This window comes from Tympanuchus pallidicinctus, unplaced genomic scaffold (genome assembly GCF_026119805.1).
Source record: "Tympanuchus pallidicinctus isolate F22 unplaced genomic scaffold, pur_lepc_1.0 scaffold2, whole genome shotgun sequence".
Classification (NCBI taxonomy): domain Eukaryota; kingdom Metazoa; phylum Chordata; class Aves; order Galliformes; family Phasianidae; genus Tympanuchus; species Tympanuchus pallidicinctus.
The window spans coordinates 25,114,548-25,129,254 of NW_026294721.1; the positions used below are offsets into that span (position 1 = coordinate 25,114,548).

The 14,707-nt window shown below is 42.0% G+C and overlaps 1 protein-coding gene across 1 annotated transcript in view; it reads left to right on the forward strand.

The window, feature by feature from the left end:
* The window catches only part of KIT (KIT proto-oncogene, receptor tyrosine kinase), a 51,036-nt gene extending 45,490 nt beyond the window's left edge, over window positions 1-5,546 (forward strand). The window contains exons 18-21 of the mRNA XM_052682899.1: window positions 1,304-1,415; window positions 1,502-1,601; window positions 2,214-2,319; window positions 3,356-5,546. Coding sequence (XP_052538859.1) covers window positions 1,304-1,415; window positions 1,502-1,601; window positions 2,214-2,319; window positions 3,356-3,481 — 444 coding nt within the window. The 3' untranslated portion in view covers window positions 3,482-5,546. The remainder of the gene's footprint in view (window positions 1-1,303; window positions 1,416-1,501; window positions 1,602-2,213; window positions 2,320-3,355) is intronic.
* The last annotated feature ends 9,161 nt before the right edge of the window (window positions 5,547-14,707 follow it).

Below are 14,707 nucleotides of genomic sequence, written 5' to 3' on the forward strand. Positions count from 1 at the left end.
CTATCAAGTACAGGCCTTTTGCATCTCAAACTGATTTTTGCTGCCTGGATGAATGTTTTAAATCTGTGTCAGATACATGCAGCCATCTACTCAAGGTACACACACTTTTCACTTACACCATTTTTCAAATAAAAAAAGGTCCTCCCTGCCCCAGCTGTCTCCATCAGCTGCTAGGGACATGACGCACACCCAGCCAGGCTTTCAGCACACTGATGAAGAGATTAAGTTCTACTCCTCAGTATTTTTTGCTCAGTTAGCCTCTCAGTTTCTGGCACCTCAGATGTCTCGAGTATTCTGCTCTCAGCCTGCAGTCCTCTGAAGTCCTGGGTACCTACAGCATCCCTGTTGTAGGCTGCAGGAGAGACAGCTGTGTTTGTTGCATTCAGAAACGATGTTCATACTGCCAGGTGCCTGATGGTTGAGGTTAGGGAACAAAAGGAGCGCAAAGAATTCAGGAGTGGCTGTCCTGGCAAAATATGGAGTGGTATTTAGTGAAAGAAAGCTGCTTTTGGGCTCAGGGTCAGACCAAGAGCTGCTTGATCAGCCAAGGCTGCTCAGAGTGGGAGGTATAGACCAGCAGCTTAGGAGGGAGGTGAACAGTAAGTAATTAAGTTTTATGCGTCTGGGCTACATTTTAAGTTTTCTGAGTCATCTGACAACAGGATTTTACTTAGCCTGAAAGGGTCAGAGGAGGATAGGCTGCATCTGCCCGGCAGAGGAAGCAGTGGCTGTGGGAGGCGTCTGGGTGCAGCTGGCTTGATCTTAACACAGAGGAAGGCATTTGGGGCAGGGCAAATCTTAAGGGCAGGAGCCTGGCTGGCTCCCACAGGCAAAGCAGAGAGTGGAAAGACAGTTCGTGCCTGTTCCCACACAAACATGTGAAAAATGTCAGTATATATTTCACGCGAATTTTTGCTGAGAAGCTAAAGCAGATGTCTTAACTGTTGACTAAAGCTTTGAAGCATCGTGGGGATGGTAGCCAGTCCACAGAAGACTTGTGTGTTTGCCTAAGGAACTACGCCACGTGCATGTAGATTATTTTGTTCTCCCTTCCATCCCCTGTAAAGCAGAGGGATTCACACAGTATACAAAAAATCCGAATAAAAAGAACTGCACTAGTTTGGTAGACCTGCAGAGAGGTGAATCCGTAACAGTGCACTGCGTGGAGACTCTGAAACGCAAGGATTTCCGTCTTTAGTTGGATCCTTCTTTTGATTTAGCATGTATTAAAAGTACATAATAGGTTTAAAAGGTTGATTCTGTGTTGCCCATTGTCTTAATTTAATCCCTTTTCCCTGGGCAGGCCCGTCTCCCTGTGAAGTGGATGGCACCTGAAAGCATTTTCAACTGCGTTTACACCTTTGAGAGTGATGTCTGGTCTTATGGAATATTGCTTTGGGAACTCTTCTCTTTAGGTAAGCTCCATCAAAATCTGTACTTTGGGGGGTTTTTGTTTCACCTTGGCTTTACTTCATCTGCATCTCACCTGCTCTCTCAACAGGAAGCAGCCCTTACCCAGGGATGCCTGTGGACTCTAAGTTCTATAAAATGATTAAGGAGGGATATCGGATGTTCAGCCCCGAGTGCTCCCCCCCCGAAATGTAAGTGAGCAACCTCTACTCACCAGACATAAGCAGAGATGCAAAGAAAGGGAAGCTTCTACATTCACGTGAAGACTTTCTGTATTCATCCACTGTCTTTTAAAATTTCTCTGAGTGTTAAATAACAAATCTAACTAGTTTAGTAGATGCCGTTGTAGTTAAAAGCAGTGTAACACACTCGTGCCTCGTAGAATCTGGTCACTTTATCATGGTACATGCTCCGTGTAAGTAAATTATTGACAGATCGCAGCACATACTACACATATTTAATTCTGATAAAGCAGTCAGTGGCTGTACTTTTGTGCTGTGCTTCCCGACGGCAAGGGGACTGGCTCCTTATCTTCGTCATGATCTGTCTCCAGTTCTGTATGCTGGAAATGGCTCGGCACTTAGCAAGCTGTCAAAGAAAACTGTGTCCAGATACTCTCATTAGCACCGAGGCTTTTGTTGTCACAAGCACGGCTGTTAGCAGCATTATTCTTTTCTTAACACTCATTTAAGGAAGCTAAACTGTGCAAGTGGGTCACATTTTTCTGTCAAATAATAATGCAGGTGGGATAAAAGCTCTCAGGCTGTCCTTCTGGGCAGTACCCAATTGCAGTATCTTCGCAGGTATGACATAATGAAGAGTTGCTGGGATGCCGATCCCTTGCAGAGACCCACATTCAAACAAATCGTGCAGCTGATAGAACAGCAGCTTTCAGATAATGCCCCCCGGGTAAGTTTGGGCTCTATATGGGTCAGCAGTTTTTTGGACTGGAGCTGGGAGAAGCAAAGATCTTCCATATATTTTCCAATAACCATTATCATTTATACATCTTTGGATGGTAAATTTAGGTGATAGGAGGGAACAGCTAGACAAGGTTCTTTGCATGGTTGGTGTTTCTCACTTAAAATATACTTGACAAGAATTTTGATGTTACAGAACACACTGGCACTATCTAGATTCATCTAAACTATGAAAAAGAAATCTATTAGTCTGAGAAGAATCTCAGACATTAAGTATACTTAGCTTTAGTTAGAAAAGCTTTCTGGAGGAAGAAGTTGAGTTTTTGATGTCCTCCTTCCTCTTACCACTTTATCTAGCTGTATGTATTTAGCCTTGAAGGTATATTGTGATCAAGTGTATATTCACGCTCTTTCCACCATTCTCTAGTAAAAGCCTGTCCAGAGGGTAACTGGACAAAAGAGTTCAAAGAGAAAGTGGATCCATCAGACTTGGATTTTTTTTCACAATAACACTGTGTGCAACTGAGTTTTATAAAAGCAAATTTAATATCTGGTTTAAAAATAAGGCTTCCTTTCACCTTCTAGATGTTGTGTTTGGGTAGAGTGTAAGGCTTCCTGACAATTTGAGAAAGAGGAAACTGAAAGCTGCTGGTGTTCAATTGCATCCTGTAGCATATTTTTAGCAGGTGCAGGCATCATTAGAACAAAAACAAAGACTGTGAAGTAAACATTAAAGAGGTTTCTGGGGGCATTTTAGGAATAATCGGAGCAATATTTTTCAAGCTTGGTTTAAATTTAGCATGCAATTGTAAGATGAAGTGTTTTTAGTAAGTGAGAATGAGATTCTTGACTCTTAAAAGAGCTGTTGAGCCCACAACATGTTGAAGCAACATGTTTAGGTTTGTCAAGAATTCCCTGAGTTGGGTGCCATTCATGTCAGGTAGCACAGAGAGGGAGATGGCTCACTGAGGTGCGAAGGGATGGGGCTCCTGCAGGGTATTGACAGCACTGTTTGGCTTCTGCAGGTGTATGCAAACTTTTCCACTCCACCTTCCAGTCAAGGCAATGCTACAGATCATTCGGTGAGGATTAACTCAGTGGGTAGCAGTGCTTCATCTACTCAGCCCCTCCTGGTACGTGAAGATGTTTGAGTGGCATCTGGAAGAAGAGGAGCCCAGCTGCACTTGCTTTTTGTTTGTATTGTGTAGGGGGTGAGAGAGGGAGAACTATTTCTTTTACTTTTACTCACTACTACCACTGTGTAGCTGAAATGTTGTTGTAATACTGTCCTTTGCCACACACTGTTAGACATAAATTTAATGTGCTGAGCACGGTTACAGGCATCATTGCAGTGTTAACTGAAGCTGTATATATTTTGCTATATTGTGTGTATTTGCAGTAGAGAGCCAGATCTGAAGAAGAAAAACAACAGAAAACACAAAAGAAACCCTGGGCCAGGGTGTTGAATGAGATGACTACAGATCAAATCTGCAGCGGTCCTCGTCTGAAAAAAGCGTGTAGTCATTTTCTAGTTAATCTTGTTTTGTTAAATTTAAGAAATAAACAGATACAAAGCAAAGTACTTTGCAAACCCCTTTCCATATCCAGCCACACCTGAGAGGCTTTCCCCAGCAGAAACCGCAGGTTGAAGGCCAGAAGGGACAGTGCATCCCTGGGCAAGAAGTGGGCAGCCAAGGGATGGACATGGGCAGCACAAGAAGAGAATTTCCAGAGGCTCTGGGGCATGAAGCAGATCTGGAAGGGAAAGACCTCAGTCTTTATTTCCTACTGGGCTGTCAGCAGTGCAGAGCAGTCAGTAGGTTTCTGTGGATACTTGCACCACATCCCGCTGACATTCCACCAAGTAACACACCTGCAGTCAGAATCACAGGGATGAGATGCTTGGTTTGCTAAAAGCCATGTCCAAAAGCATCCACTAAAGATAGGTGGGCTCTGCTGAGCTGGTCAAATGATGGGAGGAGGGCTGCTTATAGTAAATGGAACGTTAGAGGAGCAGAGGCTGTTTAATGAGACATCTTATCTTGGCAGGAACAGAAGCAAAAAGTTCTGTCCTGAGGGCCCTTTTCTTATCTTGTGATATGCAGGTGAATATTTCCCACAGGCTGGCCTGGATAATGCTCTCAGGAAAGGGCTATTCCTCCCATAAGTCATTGCATCTTTCTATCTCTGTGGTGGTGCTGAGATCTCAAAGAAGAACTTAACTGGGAAGCACTGAATTTTTAAATGGAATAGAACAATGTATACCTTTGGTCTTGTTTGGTGGCACATATGAAGCTGTGGGGTCAGTTTTTGTTGGGCCTGGGATTGTGCTTAAGTACCTTATAACTCCTTTTCTTCCTGTTGGAAACACTGTTGGTTCTTTTTTTTTTTCTTAACCTTTGTTCTGTCACCTTTAAATTAGTAAATGCGACAAGAGAAGCATTTTTCAGACAGAGAGTACTAGTTAAGTACCTATTTATTTACATTGCACTTAAGCACTCTGTAACTTATATTTTACCAGGATTTTGGTTGAGTTTACATGCATTTTAAATGTGTAACTAACTGCCCAAAATGCAAGACAATTGTAAATACACACACTGGTAGTACATTTTAGGTAGTGTTGAATACCACACTCTTTATATGCCTGTGCATTTGGTTTATTGTTACAGGAATTCACCTTTCAGAGTTAGTCAAAAAGTAGCCATTTGCACTGATCTTACTTAGGCTGTTGCACCTTTCCAAAGTTAGCCAGTTGTTTGGAGGCACTCTTATGCATACTTGTTGTTGAGCATTTTCAGTTTAATGCTATAAAAGCTCTTTCGTAGTGTGTTGGCTTTCAGAGCAACTGTAGACAAACTAGTTTTATAATCATAGATGTCTTGGTACTTTATGGACATTTAGCTGAAAAAAAGTTTGGGTTTTTTCTTTCTTAAAATTTATATTTTTATAATTTGGGGGGGGTTTGAAACTTATTTTGCAATGGCTTAGTGTTTGAATGGTTTTATGCATTGTTTTTGTAAATATGGAAATGTAGCAATAATGTCCTTTTGACTATTCTCAGTCCTTGAGTCTCAAAAGTATTTTTTTATATATATATATGCAAAAACTATATGTATAAATATGTAAGTGTTCAAAAGTTTATGAAACACTTATGGATATGTTGCTCAGTTGTAGAATTGCAGTTCAGAAGACTTCAAATAAATCTGTAAATATGTATTCACATGCTGCCAATGTGTACTATGTTAAGATGGAATATTTTCATGTAAGTCTTAATAAATTCTTGGGTTGAAGCAAAACATTGATGTCTGGCCACACAGAGGTCAGGTTGGGTATTCTAAAATACTTTTCAGATGTGTGCCAGAAAACCTTAATGTTTTTTCATTAGTAAACTTCTTTACTTGTATGATATGGGTATATGGTATATGGGACAATTGCATGGATACTTGGAATCAGCTTTATGCTGGAAAAATCTGCATCTAGAAGACTGATCCCATAGACTGTTGATACAGTCTATATGTCATGAATAATATTATTTAAAATTGAACAAAATCATCTCAAAAAGTCTCCCTTATTCAAAGTATGGTTGTAAGTTGGAGCCCCTGTGTACACACTTTCTACACACTTGGGCTGGACTGGCTGTACTCAATGTCTCAGGGAGAACACACCATTTGGTTAATTCATCTTCTTTAATGAGTCAGTTGCACTGTACTGGTTGTTTTCCCAGTGGTACTGGATGTAATTAATGACCTGCATTTTGTGATGTCTATCTTAGTGAAATCAGAACTGGACAAATGTCTATTAAACTAAAAAAACGAATGGCCACTGCCTTTATACCTAGAACTGTCTGGATTTGGAAGCCATAGAAAGAGAACGTAATCCTTCCCTTGCTGGGCCAAGTACCACATTTCTAAGGGGAAACCCTCTGCTTTAGTTACTGCAGTACTGAAATATTTGAGTCCAGACCTGACCCTGTGCTAGTGTATGTTCTGCATCAGCATTGTTTGTACATGATGTAATTGCAAAGTAGTGTTTAGAGCTATCCTACCAAGAGCCCTGATAACTCCTGTGAGAAACAGACCTCAACCATTTTGGTCCCTGAACATTTCTATTCTGTCTGCAGACCTCCTTGAAAAGCACCATTTCTTGAGAATTTCCCTTTTAAATTTTCTTTTTATTTTTTCCAACTAGGCCATAGCTCTGTTTGTTAAAACTTATTACAGAAATAAGTTATAATGTACAGAAATAAGAATAATGTTCTCAGGAGCCAGGAGTGCCAGTTTCACTGCTACCAGCTTTGACATAATGTTTTAATAATGCTTCAGAAGCTACCAAGATTATGACTGAATTTGAACCATTGCTTTCCTGTCTTACCTGCTCCCATGCTCAAGTAAATTAGAATTCATACCAATACATCCCCATTGTTGAATTGGTAGAAAGAATTCATGAATTCTCTTTCAGCATCTTCCAAGGAGCTATTTTGTGTGTTATTTGGTAAGCACATTATCACTTTCATTTTCCTGAAATGTTTTTTCAACCTAGAATACAGCAGCTCTGCTTTTTGAAAAAAAAAAAAAAAAAAAAAGTTATATTTTCTTTTACTACAAGGCTTGCAATGATTACTGCCTCAGTTCTTGTTCATGGTCACACAGACTATTTTCTACTATATTATTTTCCTGTGCCAATTTTAAGCAATTGCTTACACAGAAAGGCACATTATTAAGGTATTTAGTGGGTGTTATATTTGTCTTTCAAAGCATTATTGTACCCAGATAGAAAGATCCATGTTACCAGCATGGATCATCAAATGCTGGAAGGGAACCTGTAAAGGGAATGTAGCCAGGCTCTTCTCACTAGTGCCTGGTGTCAGGACAAATGGCACAAAGTGAAATGCAGGAGGTTCCCTCTGAACATCAGGAAACAGGTTTTGATTTTGAAGGTGCACTGGCACAGGCTGCCCAGAGGCTGTGGATTCTCTTCCCTGGAGATCTCCCAAAGCCACCTGGACATGGTCCCGGGCACCTGCTCTGGGTGTCCTTGCTTGAGCAGGAATGGGACTAGATGGGCCTGGATGTCCCTGTCAATCTCGGCTATTCTGTGATTCTGCAATCAGCAAGGGCACTGGGAAATCTTGGCTGTAACATTCTGCGTGTCTAGCAGTCAAAAAATCCCACTCATGCTAAACACTGGAGAGCAACTCCTCCTCCATTCACATTACTATCTCAAGAAGAAAACAGTTATAGGATGATTCATGAGAAAGATGAATAAATCCATGAATCATGAGACACTACAATATATATGGAGGTTCTCACCAGTGTCTTATGCATCTCCGCTATCAGTCCTGCAATTGCCAAACAAAACACAGATGCAGCTGAGTGATAATTGAATGCTGACTATATATAATGCATATAGTCCTTGTTTAGCAAAAGCAGTTGAGATAATGAAGAATCCGTGACCGGTTATGGTTGGAACCTTTACATTTCAGAGCTGTGAGAATGAAATAATCAATTAATCTATGCATCCTGAGCCTACAAGTCAGAAATAACTATCAAATTATTCTTGCCCATATATAAGGCAAATAGAAGGCTGTCTGCTTGTGGTCTCTGACAGCAAAACGTAGAAGTTATGCTAGGGAAGGAAGCCAACAAGTGGTGCTGGATTTATGAACAAACTGGCAAAGCCATGCCAAAAGAGAAAAAGAGCAACAAGATAGATGAATGATAGCTAAAGGTTAGCTTAATGAAGGGGTCAGGCCACAAGCTATGATCATTGTGAAAGTCAAGATGTTTTTTTCTGGTTCTCCTTCACATCATTAACCCATATAGATCTTTGGGAGAATTGTCTGCAAATGAAGATATGACGCTGCTAGTGAAGTCACTGGAGAATGACCTGTCACATCCTGGAAACATTCGCAGCAATCACTGGAAAGGTTGGACAGCAGAATCCTTAATTCTGCTGTGTCATAGGCTGAAATGGAGAAAGTGGAACGTTTCCCTCTTCCTGCACATGCAGTAGGAAACTTTCTACTTGTCCCGTAGAGAGGTGTGTGTCCCAGCAGAAGATAAGGATCAGTTGCATAGATTTTTTAGTCCCTGGTTTAGGACTGAGAATGTAGTATAATAGAAATATGGAAAACTACTCTGCAGTTCTATTGTGATTTCCACCTTCAATTGCCATGCTACCCGAGCACTAATTTCTTACGAGATTACTCCATAACTAAGAACCTTTTGTCTAAAAATTGCAGTGAGGATATTTTTTTCTGAAATATTGTCTGTATTTCTTCAATTGATTATCAGTCACTCTTTCTGATGGTAACTATTATCTGTCAGCTGCCAGCCAGGCAGCAGAGATTATTTACTAGCAGCAATTTCTTCAGTGCCATGACTTTTCTATCTGTGTCCTGCAAATAATTTCAGTAGACTTGTGATGGGGAGCAGAAATCAGCTGACCCAAAGGTCCTGTGTATGGTGGGTTTAGTGCTACCTAACCACACGGGAGTGGCTTCTGCAATAGATCAGTGTAAATCAGTGTGAGCTGCGAGTTATTTCAGTATTTTCTTTAGTTGTTGAAAATGCAAAATAATCTTTGGCTTCTCCTAAATATATATTCTGAGAAACACAGGCATCTTTGTTTGTTATGCTGCTCTGGGCTGGTATAAATGTCCTTACCATGCTAAGGGGCTTCCTGTAGATGCGGCTGTGGTTTGTTTTGGGGTTGTTGTCAAAAAAGAAGTTGGCTTGGTGAGACAGCTAGGCTGTCTGGGTGGCAGAAGAAACATGTGACATCTAGCTTGCAAACTCAGGGTAAAGAGTGCTGAGCAGGGTAGCCAACATGCTCATCCTGACTGGTGGGATGGGGGTGAAGGGAGTGCAAAACTTCCCTCACGCCTCTGGGGCAATAATAATCCTTTGAATGCTGAGTTTTTCATTTCTTCAGAGTTAGAAGAGCAAAACAATTCAAACTCATTTATGAGATGAAAATGTTTTCGTATTTTCCACCTTCACTCATTTTTCATTCAAAATCTGTTTGCAATACACTTCTTCTTCAGGAAGGCAGTAACCAAATATTGCCTTGTCACATTCTCTAGAGCTAGGTTTTTCTTGGACATGTCCAGAGCTCATATCCAACTTGTTCTAGTTTTCAGCTCACTCTGGCAGACAGAACTTCACCAAAGCAAAATGCTGCATTGCATGCCAACCTGGGTGGGGAACAACAGATAGAAGGACAGCAATTGTGCCACCAAAATCAGTAACAAGTCATAGAGCAATCTGCTTGCCTGTGGACTTTCTTTAGGTGTTGCATGGCTAAGAGCAGCAGAGGAGCTGCTGCAGGCACAGCCTGCGCTTCTACTGCTGGGAACCATTTCTTTCACCCCTTCCCTGCTCACACCCATAGAGGTGTCCTTGCTTATCCCTTGTTTGCACATGGCTTCAGTTTGAGGGACAGGATGATTAGTCATGCATTCCCCATGACTACCCTGCCTCTCCTCTCTCTTGTCCCCCCTTCTTTCAGAGATGATAGGTTTCATCAATAATTTGCTTATTTCTGTTTTTATTTCCTAGCCAAGGAACAGTTCTTCTTGTACTGAGCCAGCTATTTTCTTGTGTGCAACTCTACTGGCTGGTGCAAATCCACCAAGTGCATAAAGTTTGCAGACCTTAGATTTTTAGGTCACTCATTGTGGTGAGAAAAGTCTTGGGCAGCAGACTTGGGAGATAACTCTTTAACCATTTATAATGCCCAGAAGCAAAAGAAAAGTTTCAGCGTATTAGTTTTTAAATCCAATAAAAAATAATAGCCAACTTCCCTCCCACCATTTGTCCTGAAAGCTTTGAAATCACTGCAAGAGCAAAACTGGTGAATAAATATTCAAGCTGAGAGAAATAAGATAGTAAAGGAGGAAAGTAAGTATGTTTTAAAATACTTTCTGTTTAAAAAAATAGAAATTAATTGAAATAAAAATAAGTGTTTACACAGTGTATTTGTTAGTATCATTTGAACTATCTTAATGAGTAGGGTTATAAGTAGGGTGAAATCAAATGTCTTCCTCTCAATTCGTTATCTCACTCATTTTGGAAGTTTCATTCTCTTCTTTTTGAGCTTCTAACCTTTATGGGAATGGAGATTTATACAAATATGAGCAGTATTGATACAAATCCCCTTAGGAAATTACTAGGATCCTGGCGTTATAATTGCTTTCCAGAAGCCCCTTGGGATATCAGAGGGCCGGGAGCACTGCCTGGGGATGCTGAACTGCCATGCAGCACATCTGGGTTGCAGGGAGGCAGCTCCCATGGCAGCCAGGGGACACGGCTGAGTGCTGCAGAGCAGTGCCTTCCTGCAGCTCATGCCATTCACCATCAGCTCTCTGGAGGCTCCTCAGGCTTCTCAGGTTCCTTTGATTGATTAGCAGCCGCTGTTTGGGCTTCACTTCTAAAGCTGCAACAGAAAGATCCAAGCTGATTTAGACTGCATAAGCAAAAGCAAAACCAAACAAACCCCTGGTATTTGTTGTCATAAAAGTATCTCTGCAAGGTCCTTCTGGTGACGGTTGGTCTTGCTACACCCTGCCTGGACTCTGTAGGACAGCAGAAGTGCTGGGGCCCTGGAATGGGGAAGGTCACCTGTGGAGCACTGACCCCAAACTTCCTTGTCAGTTTGCCTCTGGGGTTGCCTGCCCCAAAGGTCCAGGTGCACACATGGCATTTCACCAGCCACTATCACTCCCCACCAGCACATGATGGGAGACGTATGTTTCTCCAGGACTGGTAGGAGTTAACCCAGTGGATTTACTCTGCTCCTCTGCTAGTTAATCCCAACAGGAAGCATGAAGCATATTACTTGCTTCCTTACAGGTTCTGTCCCAAATAACTGGGGAAAAAAATAAATAACTATCTGTAATGTTTCTTTCCTTTCCTTTCTCTTTTTTTTTCTTTCTTTCTTTTTTTTTTTTTTTTAATTACTGTTTAATCAAGTTACCTCATAAGCCTCAGATCTTGCTGTGTTTAATATTTTTTATTTTTCTATTAAGGCCCAGCTATGCAACCCTGGGGAAGATACTGCTTTTAGGCAAACTCTTCAGTGCCTCTCTAGAAGCCAGAAGGCTCCACTTCCCTCCTCGTGCTATGTTATTTTGCTTCTTAATGTACCGCAGCTGCAGAAAGCACCATCCCACAGGCAACTGCTCAAGGAACAAATCAGAACAAATCCCCCTTTAATCGTCTTTCTCAACTGTTGTGATTGCGTAGGGTTCCTGGGCCGTGTGATCATCATGTTTGCTGCCCGCCACCCAGGCACTTTCATAATCACAAGTGATAGATGGATTCACCCCTTGGGATCAAAGCGGCTTTGCCCTGAGCAAGGCATTTGTGGATGGCCATATGACAGTGCTTTGGACCTGCTCTAATCTTTCACACAAAATAAAGAGCGCTTAAAACATCAGTTCCTGAAGAAAAGAAGGGAGGCGGAAGGCAGCTGGAGAACACTGTTTTGTCCCATTTGTCACTGCAGAAAATAATTCAGAACTAAACACAATTCACCTGTTTTCTCACACACTGGTCTTAGTTCAGAGACGGAGAGAAAACTGGGGGTCCTGAGAGAAGTTCAAAGTGTTTTGCATTGCACAGTGCAGAGCCATTATCAATGAGATAGCAAACAATGAGGGAAATAACTGCTAACCAGCTAAGAAGAAAGAATTTCATAAACTACCCTTACTGTTTAGGGTCTAACAGAGCTACTTATGTTATGTAACAATCATGTTAACAAACAGCACAGCAGTATAAGTGAGGCCATTTTCTGACCTGCTGCAGAGCAGCACACAGATAGGGTCTTTTCCAGATTTTCTTTTATGATACGGATAGCCTCTTTAGAGAAGAGCCCACTTTTCATAAGGTCCATGGATATGCACAATTAGAGTTGTGGACAGGGATCAGCACACATAGAATCATAGAATCACTAAGGTTGGAAAAGACCTCTAACATCATTTAGTCCAACTCTGCATCTACCACCAGTATTGTGCACTAAATTCTACTTGCAGTGCACAGGAAGTATACAAAGGCTGCACAAACTTTACACTTGAGCTTGACCAGTGCAAAAGCCAAAAAGGTGTCACAGTTAACTGTGGACTCCACTTGTGCCATGCAGAGTGATCGTTGCAGTCATATGACAAGCTCTCTAGGTTGTTTGACACCCAAATTGTGATCTGTGGTTATGTACAGCCTAACCACAGTGATACCTGCAAATATGGTTCAAGCTGATCTACAACATATCAGCTGGAAAAGGAAACGTCTCTGCTCCTTTGCACAAGGAACTTGAACAAAAACTGTTTTGTTTCTCCCTCTGTGACAGAATATAGCCTCTGGGGTTCAGTGGAAGTTTTTGAAAACAGTCTAATAGCAGCTTTCCTGTACTGAAGCATTATTATGCTCTAGGATGGACACTTCTCCAGCTGCAACTACCAAATGGCTCAACCATCAGATCGATGGTTATTTTGTATTACAAAGAGTAATTTTTTTCTAGTGGCAGATGAAGCTTGAATTACACACTGTCGCATTTGTCCAGACTGAAATTCATATGAAAATATGAAATCATAAAAGATGTGAAGAAGAGGGAAGAAGAGGAGGAAAGCCAAGTTTTTCAAAACGTGGGATGAATCGGTGGTCTGGGTTGACCCAAGAGTGAGCAGCGGTGCTCTTTCTTGGGGACTGGCAGCTGGCAGGCCAAATAAACATCCAGTGCCAGTGCGGTTGGGTGTCCTGTAAAACCAGCATTGGCAAAGGTCATTTTCACCCTTGTGGGGAAAGGAGGGCAACTTCTTGTGAACATACGTGGAAGGGGAAGCCACACAGCAGCACCTTGCAGGAGGGAAGGAACCCCACATGAAGGTCTTTGTATTATGAGAGAGTTGTGAGGGTGGTACTGAGAGTGGGGTCTGTTGAGTTGAACACCCAACAAAAGCCAAATACCTGGGGAGAATGAGCCTCAACACTTAGCATCTGTGCTGACAGGTTACATCAGTCATAGGGGGCTAGAAAGCAAGTTCACATGGAAGCAAAAAGTCTTTCCCAGCATCCAGAAGAAAATCAGGGCTCTTGTGCTCTGGACTCTGCTGTATCTGTCCTCGAGGGTGGTCACGGAGCTGAATTTGACATTTATACAGCCAGACACAGCTGCAGAAAGTTACTAGGAATTAAAGACTCAAAGGCACTCTGAGGGCAAGGGCTCCTTCCTAGGCTGCATCCTACTGCTCCTAGCAATGGGCTTGGCACCGCAATCTGGTGCTTTTTGCTTGTCCTTGTCCCTGGTAACTCTTGACAGTGACAGAAACTTGTGGGGATTGCTCATTTGGCTGCTGACTCCAGCACTCTATAGTGCATAATGCCAAAGTGTAAGAGATGGGCACTGTCTTGAATGCTGGATCTTGAGATAATTATTCCTGTCGGCATCCCTTGAGAGCCCTCCTGGCTGGCAAGGCAGGATGGTTGTATCGTTTAACACCATGAAACTTATACAGCAGCATCTGAAACTCCAGACGTTCTCTTGCAAGAATGAATGATGTCTTTCAGTGCTGCAGACCTGGGCAGCAGCTCCATCAGCTGCTCCAGGGGAGGCTGGGAACAAGTCACCCATCACATGCACCCTGGGAAGAGCTGCCTCGTGGAGGGCTCCTTGACCCAGGCATCAAGTGATTGTTAGCACCCTGCAGCATGAAGCTGGATCGTTTGAGCTTTCCATCCTGCCCCGTGGTGCTGTGGCTCTTTGTGATGGATATCTTCTGTGAATTTTCTCTTTGAAGAGACCAAAAGTAAGCAAGGCCTCTTTCAAAACAAAACTAGTCCAATATTCTCCCACTTCCCTGAGCAGTTTTGTGCAGATTGTATGCAGTTGGTAATGAGGTTCCAGGTCATTTCTTATTTTGGGTACCATCTGCTGCAGTGAGAAATAACCAAATGTATTTTATAAACACCATACGGATATGGTTCATTTTGCCTAATAACGTCAAAATCCTCTCTCACGGCAAAGTATATTTGAACTTGAAAAGACCATTCCTGAACGTCAGTACAGCTCCAGAAAGTCTATCACTTCCACCCAGACACATTCAATATAATTCTTTTGCAATATATTTTAACATTTTTCCCAGAGTGTAGAAAGTGGGCTGTACAGGGCTGCTATGACAGCCGACTATGAGACTACGAATTATAACTTATGCATATCATGCATATTATGACATGACTGTGCATGGCAGCCTTACTGTGGAAACTACAAAAAAAGGAATGCTTCAGAATTCCCATTGTTTTCCTACTTAGTGTTTGTGCAACATTTTTCACTGTGGTGTCCAGAGGCTTTTGTCATGAAAAAAAAAGTGATTATTTTTGAGCAGC